At 47.7% G+C, this 13,266-nt stretch overlaps 1 protein-coding gene across 3 annotated transcripts in view; it reads left to right on the top strand.

Annotated features, from left to right (window-relative positions):
* Positions 1-285: 285 nt before the first annotated feature.
* The window catches only part of Crtc3 (CREB regulated transcription coactivator 3), a 106,711-nt gene continuing 93,730 nt past the window's right edge, over positions 286-13,266 (top strand). For all 3 annotated transcript variants that reach the window (XM_038314245.1, XM_038314246.1, XM_038314244.1), the window contains exons 1-2: positions 286-487; positions 11,169-11,267. In XM_038314245.1, coding sequence (XP_038170173.1) covers positions 356-487; positions 11,169-11,267 — 231 coding nt within the window. In that variant the 5' untranslated portion in view covers positions 286-355. The remainder of the gene's footprint in view (positions 488-11,168; positions 11,268-13,266) is intronic.

Here is a 13,266-nt window from a genome sequence, read left to right as displayed (position 1 = left end):
GGGGCGGCTTAGCTTTGCTGGTGGGATGTAGGTGTGAGGGGGTCAGCGGGCTGGGGACAGTGGGCTCAGTGCTCCATCCGCGCGCGGGAGGCCGGGCTCGGGGGCTGGGAGGACGGACCGGACCGCGGGGGGCCGGGCTCCGGGGCGCCGAGGGCGGGGCCGGCGCGTGGGGGCGGACCTCGGCGCGCTCCCGGCCGCTCGCTGGGCTCTGGGGCCGCGGCGGCTCCTCTGCCGGGTCGCGCCGGAGGACGGGCTTCGGGCGGCGGCTTGGGCGGCCTGCGGAGCGAGCGGGTGGGCCGAGCGGCGGGGCCCCGCGCCTGCCGTCTGCTGAGCTCGGTCGCGCGGGGCGCGCGCCATGGCCGCCTCGCCGGGCTCGGGCAGCGCCAACCCGCGGAAGTTCAGCGAGAAGATCGCGCTGCACACGCAGCGGCAGGCCGAGGAGACGCGGGCCTTCGAGCAGCTCATGACCGACCTCACCCTGTCGCGGGTGAGGGCCGGGGCCGGCGCGGGCGGTGCGGGAGGGAGGACGGGCGGGCGGGCGGGCCCGCGAGGCGGGGGAGAGGTCGCCGGGCCGAGGGCGGCGGCGGCGGCGGGGCCGGGCGGGGGCCGCGGTGGGGAGCGGGGCTGGGGCGGCAGCGGCCTCGGCTCCGGGCGGCCTGGCGACACTGAAGGCGGCTCGCGATCTCCGCGGAGGTGCGGTGAGCTGGGAACCGCCGAGCCGGGGGAGGCGGGCGGCGGAGCCCGGCGGCCTAAGCGGGAAGATGACCCCGAGAGGAAATCTCACGCAGCTCCGAGGCGGGACCGAGGCGCGCCGGGTTCTGGCGGTGCGGCTTCTCGGTGCTCCGGACACCCGCCGCCGGCGAGCCCTTGACTGTCCGCCTGGAAGGCCTCGGGGACCTGCGGGTCTCACATCCTCCCCGGGGGAAAGCTCGGTGCACGCACGAGTGAATGGACGGCTGGCCCCGAGTGGCAGGGGCCCTTGGTACCACAATGTGATTCCGTGACAAACTTGTGTCTTTCCCCCTTTGGCTTCTCGGAGCTGCTTTACGTGGTCCGGTGTATTTTTGTTCAACATCAGATGTTTACGGGGTGCCTAGCGTAGACGGTAACTGAGGAGGGACCCAGAGGAAGGAGTTAGGAGCCATTCGGGACAAACGCCTGGGAAGGCTGGACAACTGGAGCGGAGCTGCAGAGGATGGAGAGCAGGGGTGTGTGCAGGACCGCAGAGGGTCATCGTGAGTGGGCAGGCAGCCTTGAGGATTCTGAGTGCTGGCCTTGAAGGCGTGTTGTCAGACGGCAGAGGCCGAGAAGATGCTGGGGGGTGGGCAGCTGGAAGGAGACGTGAGAACAGATTGCGTGCTGGCTGGTTCCCTGCTCCCTGATTTGCAGGCATTCTATGTTTTGTTCACTGTAGTGTTGCAGAACTCAAAAAAAAAAAAAAAAGATCCATTGCCAGGGTTTTAAAATTGAGAGTTTTTTCTTTAAATATAAATTTAACACAAACTGAACTAATATAAATTTGTAATGTAGACTAAGTTTACTTATTTTAAAAATCGAGAGACCTGGTAGCAATCTTGCATTCTCGTGTTACCACCCTCGAGTGGAGTACGAACTCTGTTTTTATTTTGCTATAATGCGATCCGCACCACTCAGTGTCGCAGCCTCCCCCCCCCCCCCAAACGGGGCCATTTGTCATATTTATGCAATGTTTTCTTTTGGTGTAGTTAAGGGAAAAGTGAAATACTTTCGAGCTTTCATTCCTACTACATCGAGGCAAAAAAAAAAAAAAAAGGATAGATAAAGAAGGTTTTAAGAAAAAATTTCCCGGTACCCTAACCAGCGCCACCCCTTACTAACTGGCATCCACGGGCCTTTACGTTTCTTGACCTTGGTTAGACTGAGCTTGACAGGCTTAGAACACATCGAAGAGAAAGTGTGGGTAAAAGCCACGGATTAATGTGAGGCCCGTTTCGTGGTGTTTAGAGGAGGCATACGTTATGCACAAACCCATGTTCTCTGTGTGTACCTGGCATTCTTCCAGCCACTCATGCGAGTTTTGAGGCCCCTTTAAATCATCCTCCGAGGTGGGATTGTGAGTCGTGCACAGACTATTTTTATTTTTGTGAGACAAGGTGGCACTCTATAGCCCAGCTGGCTTCTAGCCTGCCATCCTTCTTCCTTGGCCTCATAAATGCTGGGATCGTAGGTGTTTGCCATCATACCTGGTTCAGATTTTTAAACATTAAAAGAGTTCATATCCTTAGTGTTCATTCAGTTATGTTTTTTTTTAAAGATTTACTTACTTATTTGTTATGTATACAGTGTTCTGCCTGCACACTAGGAGAGGGCACCAGATATCATTATAGATGATTTTAAGCCACCATGTAGGTGCTAGGAATTGAACTCAGGACCTCTGGAAGAACAGCCAGTGCTCTAGACCTCTGAGCCATCTCTCCAGCCCTTAATTATGATTTTACTCATGTATGTTCACACATAAACTTGTGTCTGAAGTTCTTTGGATAGAGCTTTGATACACCTGTAAACCGAAACATGTATGTGTACGATATACACTCAGGATTACAAATGCAATAAATCCAAGTAAAATTTAATTTCATATGACAAATGCTGGTCTCTGCTGAAGGGAGCCAAGGCTCTCTGTGTGAACATGTTGACTTAGCAAGCCTGTTCAACTGTGGCTTATAGACTAATCCAATGGCTATTTTCTGCTAATTACTACAAAACAATGCCACTTTGCCCTTTACCTGGAACAGGGAATCAAATTCTGCGTGCGTTCTCTCCTTGCCCAGTTAGTTCTGTTGGTCACATGCACAAGTGACACTGATTTCGCCCCGGAGGCTTTGCTTGTCTTTCATTTTAAAGGATTATTTTTCTCTAAGAAATCACGGAACGGAACACTTCTCATAAAGAACTCCTAGAACCTCAACTGTGTGAATTATATTCTCATCCATTTGGTCCATAGGGGGTCATTGGACGGCTGCTGTACTGACTTTCCTTGCCGCTTAGAGCAGGCAAGTGATTGATGGGCAGGCGTTGAAACTATCTAGGTGTCCTTTCTTCTCGAGACAGTGTCAGACTGCAGATTCTCGGTCTCTCAGGGTTGAACTTGAACCAAGTAGGTAGGATGCTCCTTCTGTGGGTCGCAGCCCCACAGGGGTCTCATAGCTGATATTTACATTACAGTTCATAGCAGGAGAAAAATTGCAGGTATGAAGTAACAAGGAAATATGTTATGGCTGGGGTCAGCACGGCATGAGGAACTAAAGGATCGCAGTGTTGGGAAGGGTGAGAGCCACTGCTCCAGATTTTGGAGAATTTTTTTCTTTCCAGCTTTAGTTGTTCAGCTTCAACAGGAAGCAATGTGAAAAGTTTGGTTTGGTTGGTTTTGGTTTTCAAGACTTGATGGACTTCTCTGTGTAGCCCTGGCTGTCCTGGAACTTGCTCTGTAGACCAGGCTGGCCTCGGACTTAGAGCTTCTCTGGCCTCAGCCTCCCAAGTCCTTGGATCAAAGGCCACCATACCTGGCTAGAGTTTTGAGAGGGAGGACTTGGAGGATTTGTCTGTGGTGGTCCTGAGATTGTCTGGTTAGGAGGAGGAAAGTGGAGGCAGGTCTGCCTGGGAAGAGCGCTGTGTTGTTCATTCATCCGTGTGATGTTTGTGAGTTGCGTGCTACCGGTGTGGTTAATGGACTGTTTGTGACGTGTGTGTACGGTACAGGTAAAGACAGTCTCCTCGGTGTGCTCACAAATGCTGTGTCTACAGTCTGTGCCTGGGTTATTATGGTTATTTGGGATGCCGTAGTGGACAAGCAACAGAGCCTTCTGATGGACGTTAGGCTCTAGAGAGGAAGAATTCTAAGAAGACAAGACCCATTTGGGCGAATGTTATAGAAACGAAGCAGCTGGAGCTCTGGGCATGTATAGTAGAAAGTCCATGCCGCTTCTGCCGGCCTGAAGGATTGGTGGGTATGGGGAAGGAAGGTGGGGATATGTGTGTGGGAGGGGAGTGCACTTCAGGCAGAGTCCTAAGGTCCAGCAGGAGGATTAGAAGAGAGAGTCAGGTGCTGGACTTCACAGGGGTCGATTGTAGAGATGGGATTTGGGAGTTGATCCCGAGAACAATAGTAGGCCAATGGTAGAGGCTGAACCTGGGTTGATTTGCATCTTCAAAAGATCCCTCCGGCTCCAGAGCAGCAGCTAGACTCTAGGAGGCCACAGTGGAGAAGCTGTTTCAGGCTGCCACAGTAAGCTCAGGCAGGGGGTCAGTGGCATTGACTAGGGCGGGCGGGGGTCGGGGGGTGGGGTGGTGGTGGTGGTGGTGATGAACAGACCAATACTTAGAAAGTGTGAGGAGCTTTGGAGAAGCGAGGACGGTGAGACAGTGAGACAGTGAGCAGGAGGAGCCAGATGATCCCCCGGCTTCAAACTCCAGGAACCTCAGGTCCTTCGTGGAGAAAACTCTGGCTGGAGCAGGGCTTGGCTGGGAGAGATGCTGAGTTTGAGGGGCCTGCGAGCGAGGTGCTGAAAGCATGTTCCAGCCAGTGTTGGTTTGTGCGGACCTGGGGCTCAGGAAGGAAGGCTGGCTGTTGGTACAAATTTGGGGCTCTTTGGAGTTTAGCCACAGGAAATTCTACTGCTTGGGAAGAGTTTAGAGGCCACATCCTGCAGAGAGGGTGTTGTAGTTCAGGTGGTAGAGTGCCTGTGTTGAGTCCAGAGCTTGGTCCCCAGCATAAACCAGCTGAGGTGGCTCAACCTGGAATCCCAGCACTTGGGAAGTTGAGGCAGGAGGATGAGAAATGTAGTCATTCTTAGTTAGCTACATAGGAAGTTTGAGGTCAGCCTACCCTATCTCAAAGAAAAGACCCCCTCCACACACACAAACTACAGACTGTCAGCCTACACCCTGTTTTTGGCTCTCTGACATATTTTTATTTTGTTTTCTTGGTCCAAAATATGTGTGTGTGTGTGTGTGTGTGTGTGTGTGTGTGTGTGTGTGTGTGTAACTGTCTGTGTCTGTGTGCTTGTGTCTGTTTCGTGAGGGCCAGCAGTAAGCACTGGGATTGTACATTAAAGTCTAGCCTCTGAATTTTGGAAAATGAGATCGCTTAGCAACATCCTCTCATTTCTTTCTTTTTCCATTAAAAATACTTATTTACATGTTTTTTTATGTATATGAGTGTTTTCCTGCATGTATGAAAGTGAACCACATGGGTGTCTGGTGCTCACAAGGCCAGACAAGGGTGCTGAATCCCCTGGAACTGTAGTTAGGGATGGTTGTGAGCTGTCCCGTGGGTGCTGGGAGCCCAATCTGGGTCCTCTGCAAGAGCAGGAAGTGCTCTTCTGAGCAATCCCTTTAGTGCCTCTCTTCACAATTATTCACTTTGCGCGCGCGCTGGGGAGGGGGGTGATGGGCGAGGGGTGATATATCTGTGCCCATGCTTGTGGAGGTCGGAGGACAACAGGCAGGAGTTACTTCTCTTCTTCCACAGTGTGTGTCCTGAGGGTCACGCATGTCATCAGGCCTGACAGCATTAGCCTGGTGATGCCCCAGAACTATGGTAATGCCCCATTAGTTAGGAATGTATGTGGTCTTCAGCGTGCCATGGTCCCCCCCCCATCTCTGTGGCGTGTCTCATAATGCTCCAGATTGCCTTACTGACTTAGCTTCCCTCTACCAGATTTGAATTTGTCCCCTGCCTTAAAGTGAAGTGTGAAGAGGGCCTAGAAGCCAAAGGCCCTACTGTCTGCATGGGAGAGAGAGGACAAGGTGCCACCAAAGACTGAAGGGGGCTAGAACGTCAGGAGGAAAGCCAGCGGGCTTGCTGTGTGGAGCAGGGGCTGTCCACCCACGGAGTCGGTGCTGCTGTCCCAATAAGGACATCATGTCCTTTGGTCTGGTTGCGTGCAGGCCACCAGTCAACACTGCATGTGCAGGAAGTGGATTGGGAGACTTGGAGAAACAGGAACAGAGAGGGAGACTTGGAAGCTTCGGGGTGCTTGGTTGGGAAGGGCAGCTTGTATGGAGAAACCTTAGGAGAAACTCAGCTCTGCGACCAATGTCGATTTGCCTTGAATAGTTGGAAAAAAACCATTGTTTTATGTTTCGTTTTTGTTTTTCTTTTTTTAAGACAAGGTCTCATATGGCCTTAATAGTGGCCTTAGACTCACTGTGTTGTCAGAAATGACCTTGAACTCCTGATCCCCCTGCCTCCAGATCTAGAATGTTAGGATTACATGCATGTGCCAGTGTACCTAGTTTATACAGCACTAAGAATGTACACGGGGACTCGGACATGCTGGACCCTCTCCCCGCTGAGCCGCATCCCCCAGCTCAGCCCATGCGTTGTCTTCCTGTTAAAACAAGCAATGGATATACTGCAGAGTGGCAAGTCCTCTGAGCAAGCGCAGAGAAAAAGCCTGCAGAGATTAGGGTTGGGCTAAATCCCAGGGCTCTGTGACAGGCAGGCTCTGCTCTCTTCCCTGGCTATCGCAGACAGTCTTCAAAACGGCCTTGTAGTTTATCTGACTGGATTTTCCGTCTTTTGGTAGACGGTAAACTGAGGCTTATCAAAGTTTCCGTACGAGGCTGGGAAGGGCAGGGGAGGACTGAATCCGGAGTCACACTGGATGTCTGTGCAGTCAGATCTTTTCCCCTAGTAGAGGGGTGTGTGTGTGTGTGTGTGTGTGTGTGTGTGTCTGTCTGTTTTTGCACTCTGTCACATTTACTGATGTCTTTCCTCCTGGGATTGAAGCTAAGGATCACACGTGCTAGGCAATGCCCTGTCACTCAGCCATTCCCTTCACCCTACGCCTTTTTCACAACAGCACACTGGGTACTATAGCTTTATAATAGATCTTGAACTATTAACTTAAATCTTGTAACTTAGCCCTTCTTAAAAATTACTCTCGGAGGCTGGAGAGATGGCTCAGAGGTTAAGAGCATTGCCTGCTCTTCCAAAGGTCCTGAGTTGAATTCCCAGCAACCACATGGTGGCTCACAACCATCTGTAATGAGGTCTGGTGCCCTCTTCTGGCCTGCAGGCATACACACAGACAGAATATTGTATACATAATAAATAAATAAAAAAAATTACTCTGGGGACTGGAGAAATGGCTTAGTGGTTAAGAGCACTCTCCCTTTATAGAGGATCCAAGTTTGGTTCCCAGCACCCACAGCTCATAACTGGCTATAACTCCAACCCCAGGGGACCCAGTGATCCTTTGGACTCTGTATGTATCTGCACTCACGTGTGTGCATTCCCCTACACAGACATACACATAGATATGTAATTAAAAATAAAATAAATCTTTTAAAAAATTTCTCCTGCTGAGCTGGGTCATTGTACTTTCATAAATTTTAGAATTATCTTATCAATCTATAAAAACAAGACTTGGCTGGGATTTTTCACTTTTATTTTTGTTTGGTCCTGGAGATTGAGCCCTGGTCCATTGGGGTACCCTGAGCTGTGCTCTGCTGCTGAGCTATGCTCCCAGCTCCCTGCTGGGATTTTGATTAGGATATTGTGTTGGCTATTGTGAGACTTTTCCAGAAAAGAATTAGAGCAGATTCTATCTCATTTATACAGGTGTTAGAAGAAATTCTACTACAGTGTGTGACCTTAGGCCAGATCTTGCTAATGAAAGTTTCAGTGTAAGGTAGATAAGGAAGATGAAGGGAAGGGCCAGGAGTTGATGGCTAACAGTAGCTAATCCTTAGCCCTAGTGGTGGATAACAGGGTTTATTGAGGCCTGGGACAAACCGAACAATCCAGATCCTGGGTGAGGAGCAGGCAGTGTTGTCATGCAAGACCCTGGGTTTAGGGCAAGTGAAATGCCTGTGTAGTCAAGGTGCTTGCTGGCAGCCCTGCTGACACGAGTCCACCAGGCTCCTGACCCACACGGGGGAAGGAGAGGATCAACTCTTAGCCATTGCTTTCTGACTTCTGCCCACACGAATGCACAACTATGCATTCAAAACTCATGATCCTGCACACACACACACACACACACACACACACACACACACACAAATCTAGTGTTGTTTGTTCTTTCACTTGTCTTCCAAGTTCTAAAACTGAAATAGAAAACACTGAACAAGTCAGAACTCCCTGTAGGCTTCCAGTCTGTGACCTCTGCCTTAGTCTGCTCTGCTTGAGTCCTTATTCCCATCATCTGGAAGCACGGAGGTATTGAATCCAGTCTCAAGTTTCTTTCTAGTTTAATGATTCAAAATTTCAAAAGAAGAAAGTGTCAAAATAAAGGAAAGCCTTTAGACGTAGCTGAGACCATCTACGGAAATAGTAGCCAGGTCTCTATAGTTCACATAACACCATTGTATTTTTGATATTTATCCTTATATCCTGTGTGAAGGGCACGGGATGACTCGGCTAACCACATGAGAGCTCACTTTGGTGTCACACAGTCTTTGAAGGCTCTGGAGACAGGCTCTCCAGAGGGCGGGCAGTCGTGGGGTGGGGTCCTTTGCGGTGGCCTTAAGTACAGTTGAAGGCAGGTCCCTAGCTAGATTTGTAATTGAGCCTGGCTGAAGTGTCGAGGGTTTGGATAAGGGTTGAAGCCTTTGTGGAAGCGTTGGCACGTATGTTCCTTTATAGGCTTGTGCCTGGCATGATATCTAACACACAATTATGTTTTTATGTAAATGAAGCAGTGGATTGAGTGAATCTTTGAAGAAGGAATGAAAGACTTTAGATCAAGGAAATCAAGAATCTTGTCTGAGCATTTCAAGGATTGTCAGTTAAATGCTTCTCGTAAGTGCATTTAGAATGTTAAATGGAAAGCTGGCTTTATTCTTAAACTTGGCTCATAGGCAGAAATAGCTTACCGAGTCTTCAAATTTGACTATGAGATCTGAGTTTTGATTAATATATATAACATATAATTAATATGTCTCCCTATACACAGCATGTTTGAGAAATCAAGTACTGTGAATATAAGGAAGTTAAAGACACCCAAGGACTTCATATGCCTTTAAAATTTACAAAAATATATATACTTATATTTGAATATGCATGTTAAATTAAGGAATATTATCACCTCTGGGAGTTCACTTAGGGTGCAAGGGTAGTGGAGGAGGCAGTGATGAATCAGGCTGTCTCAGTAATCATAGAAGCAGCTGGATAGGTAGACGATGGGTTTCACTGGGCATCTCTAGTTTTTCAGTATCAGAAAGCTTTCATAGTAAGTGTTAATAAATCAGAGATTTGTAGCTCCACAATGTACTTTTTCAGACTTTGTAAATAGTAGAATCATTGAATTTTTGTTGTAATTTCCTTACTACCACACTTACAGAATATTTACATTGTGTTAGATAATTTTTGATAATTAATTTTAAAATTTATGTCTGTGTGCACCTGTGCGCGTTTACTTGCATGGAAGTGCTCTCAGAGGCCCGAGATCTAGAATGGCAGGATGTTGTGAGCTGCCTGATGGAGGTCAGACCTGGATCCTCTGTAAGAGCAATGTGCTTCTTAACTACTGAGTCACTGCTCCAGCTCCTACACTGTATCAGATATTTTAAATAATAGTAATACTACATAGTATGATCCCTCAGGAAGAAATGGAAAGCAGGAATAGGCATGGCAGAAATAGGTTTTGCGTGAAGTAGCTGCGCTTGGCCTTGGGCATGGCATCGAACACTGGATCTGAGTCCCCCGTCTGTAAGTGTGGGGCTGTGGAGAAAGCCCTGGGTGAAGTGGAGCAGTGTCTGAGGACAACACCTGGCCTGCCCTCAGGGCTCAGGTCTGGGATACTCTTTTGTAATCAGAGGACAGAGTAGAAATTAGAGGAAGGGTAGAAATCCACCTCAGGGATTTTTCTATGACCCTTCCTCCTCGTGTGAATTATAATCGCTGAGGGTTACATAATACTCAGTGTATTGTTTTAGAAGCAGAGCTCATGACGAGCAAACTGCATTAGTGCAGGGCTCATGAGAACTGTGACAGTTGACTGCCCTCTGAAAGTAAATAAGAACGAAGCTCTAAATCCGGAGGATACTGCTTGATGCCTGTTTGCCTGACCTCCTTCGTTAAATATTTTTATTATAAATTCATGTGTGTGTGTGTGCATATGCACACGTGGCACACGTATGGAGGTCAGAGGACAGCTTGCTGGAGTTGGTTCTCACCTTCCACCATGTGATCCTGGGGATCACACTCAGATCATCAGGCTTGGTGACGAACTCTCCCACCTACTGAGTTATCTAATCAGCCTGACATGACCTCCTTTAGTAAGTCTGTATCTAGAGATTTAATAATTTCTCCTTAGGATGAGTTCTGATGGTTTCAGGAAAATAAACTAAAAATTATACTCATGCACACATACACACACAATTATGTAACGGTCTAGAAAAGGCTCATGATGTACGCATGTAAGATGGTACCTGTTTTGGCTGAGTGTGGTGGTGCATACTTGTTATCCCAGGACTTGGGAAGGAGATGTGGCTGTGGGGGTGGGGATCTTGGGAGTTCAAGGCCAACCTCTGCTATGTAGTGAGTTTGAGGCTAACCTGACTATATGAGACTTTAAAAAAAAAAAAAAGAAAGAAAAGAAAGAAGAAGAAGAAAAAAAAAACAGGCGAACAACCCCTCCAGCAAGTTATATCTATGCTGTGATTCCCTCATTCACAGTTATGACACATAGATACACATGGTATTGGGAAGTCTGTGAAGGAAAGGAAACAATGTTTTTGATTTTTAGATAGCTTAATTTCCTTTTAGAAATGTTTTTGTTGTTAAATATTGTGTCTGTATGCCTATACATCATCGTGTGTAGGACTTTTGAAATATTCTTAAATTCTTTCTAAACCTCATAAAGAAATTTAAAAAAAAACCCAAAAAACAGAAAGCCAGACTATGGTGGTGCACACCTATAATCCCACCACTTAGAAGGTAGAAGCAGGAGGATCAGGATCCTGAGCTACACAGTGAGCTTGAGGCCATCCTGGGTTGTGTGAGACCATAGCTCCAAACAAAACCCAAATGAAACAGACCCCAGAAAGCTCTGGAAACCTGAAGATGATGCTCATTTAAATAGAAAAAGAAATCAAAACTAGGACTTCTTTTTTGAAGCGTTCTACAAAACACTGTCTCTTTCAGATTTTGCTGAATGTTCTTGAAATCTCTCTGTTTCCAGGTTCAGTTTCAGAAGCTTCAGCAACTGCGCCTAACCCAGTACCATGGGGGATCCCTGCCTAACGTGAGCCAGCTGCGGAACAGCACATCTGAGTTCCAGGTACCTCACTTGTCTGCTTTTGTGAAGGTGAAGGGTGTGTACAGAGACAGAGATAAGCCCTGGGAAGATTAGCTCTTTGGAGAAGAGCCTGGGCCTAAGTGCAGCTCAGCCTTCTGGGAAGTCCAGCCATGCGTTCTTTCATGGTGGCTGCCGGTGGAGGTGGTGTGACTTCACGAGCAGTCAGAGGCCGAGCATCTGCTTGAAATGTGTGAAGAGAACTGGCTTAGCATGTACCGGGCCCTGGGTTCCATCCTCAGCATCACCAGAATACAAAACACAGAACACCCCGAACTAACTTGAGCCACAAGTTTAAGTTAGCGTTTTCTAGTACCCACACTAAAGGAAAATAACCTGGTGAAATTAAGTTTAATATAATTTAAACAATGGGAATTTATTTTAAAACTTACTGTTATTGTATGGATGTATGATGTGTGTATGTATGTAGACGTGGCCTGGGCCATAGCATGTTTGTGGAGGTCAGAGGAAAACTTTGTTTGTTTGTTATTTTTTGAGACAGGGTCTTTCTGTATAGTTATGGTTGTTCTGGAACTCACTCTGTAGACCAGGCTGGCTTACGAACTTAGAGATCCACCTGCTTCTGCTTCCTGAACTGGGATTAAAGGTGTGCGCCACCATGCCCAGCTTCAGAGGACAGCTTTCAAGGGTAAGCTGTCTCTTACCATGCTCTGAATAGAACTCAGTCATCAAGTGCTCTTGCTGCCAGTCTCCTGCTGGCCATCTCTAGGGTTTCTGTGATAGAGTCTGTACAGCTCTGGCTGCTCTGAACTTGCTGTGTAGATCAAGGTGGCTTCAGATTGTCCGTTCCTCCTGCCTGTGCCTCCTGAGTGCTGAGAATACAGGTATCTCACAACATCTGGCTTCTTGTTCTGTTTTCTTTCTTTCTCTTTTCTTTCTTCCTTTTCTTTTCTTCCTTTCTTTCTCCTTTCCTCCTTCCTTTCTTCCCTTCCTCCCTCCATCCTTTCTTCCTTCCACTTTTTGTTTTTGTTCTTTTGAGATAGGGTCTTACTGGTCTTGAGCAGCTAAGTTATGTAGCTGAGGATAACTTTGAACTTCTCATCCTCCTGCCTCTGTTTCCAAAGTGCTGGGATTATTGGGTTATTGGGAATTGGACCTAGGACTTGTTAAAAATACTGTGTTAGGCAAACTCCACCAGCTGAGCTGCGTCTTCAGCCCTGGTCTTAAGTTCTTGCTTTTCTTACTCCAGCTCTCTAAGACCTTGGATCATAGGCATGTGCCAGCATGCCCATCCTTATTTAAATAATTTGAATACTTATTTAACCCAAGAAATACCACAATACCATCACAACATATAATCTACATAGAAAACATAAGAGAGTCCCCATATTGTTTTGTGCTGTTGTGTATTTTACACTTAAAGCTCGTCTCAGTCTCATCTACGCCTGTCACCAGATTCATGTGACTAATGACGGCCTCACTGGGCAGGTGGGCCAGACACATAGATAACAGTCTTGCTGTGCCGAGATTAGTGCTGATTTAGGCACCATAGCCATTTACCAGAAGAGCCTTACTTAAAACAACGTGGAATTCGTGTTACAGACAATAGTGTTGGGTGCTGCAGTTAAGATCTGAGTTAGACCTATTTTGATGTCCTACCCACAGAAAAGTTAGAAGCCTGCCATTTTTACTTAAACAAGTTAGGATTTGATGTTAGAGGTGATACATAAACTTTGTGATAATAACTCCATGCCTTCGGGTGCCCTTCTATCTTATTTTTGTGATGTGTCTATGTGGTGTGTATAATGTCATTGGTATCTGTGTTTGTGTACATATGTGGTATGCATGTAATCTGTGTGGTGTGTGTGTGCGTGTGTGTGGTTTATGTGTGTGAGCTCAGTAGTGTTGGGGTCATGGTACCCAAAGCTGTTGTTAGCTTTTTACACGGATGCTGCCAGTTCGAGCTCAGGTTCTCACGCTTGCAGAGAATGTGTTCTCACCCAGCTTCCGAGCCCCACCTTCC

The sequence above is a fragment of the Arvicola amphibius genome, chromosome 12 (assembly GCF_903992535.2).
Source record: "Arvicola amphibius chromosome 12, mArvAmp1.2, whole genome shotgun sequence".
In the NCBI taxonomy this organism is placed as follows: domain Eukaryota; kingdom Metazoa; phylum Chordata; class Mammalia; order Rodentia; family Cricetidae; genus Arvicola; species Arvicola amphibius.
The sequence above is the reverse complement of the archived record's forward strand: the minus strand, read 5'-3'. Positions and strand labels throughout refer to the sequence as shown.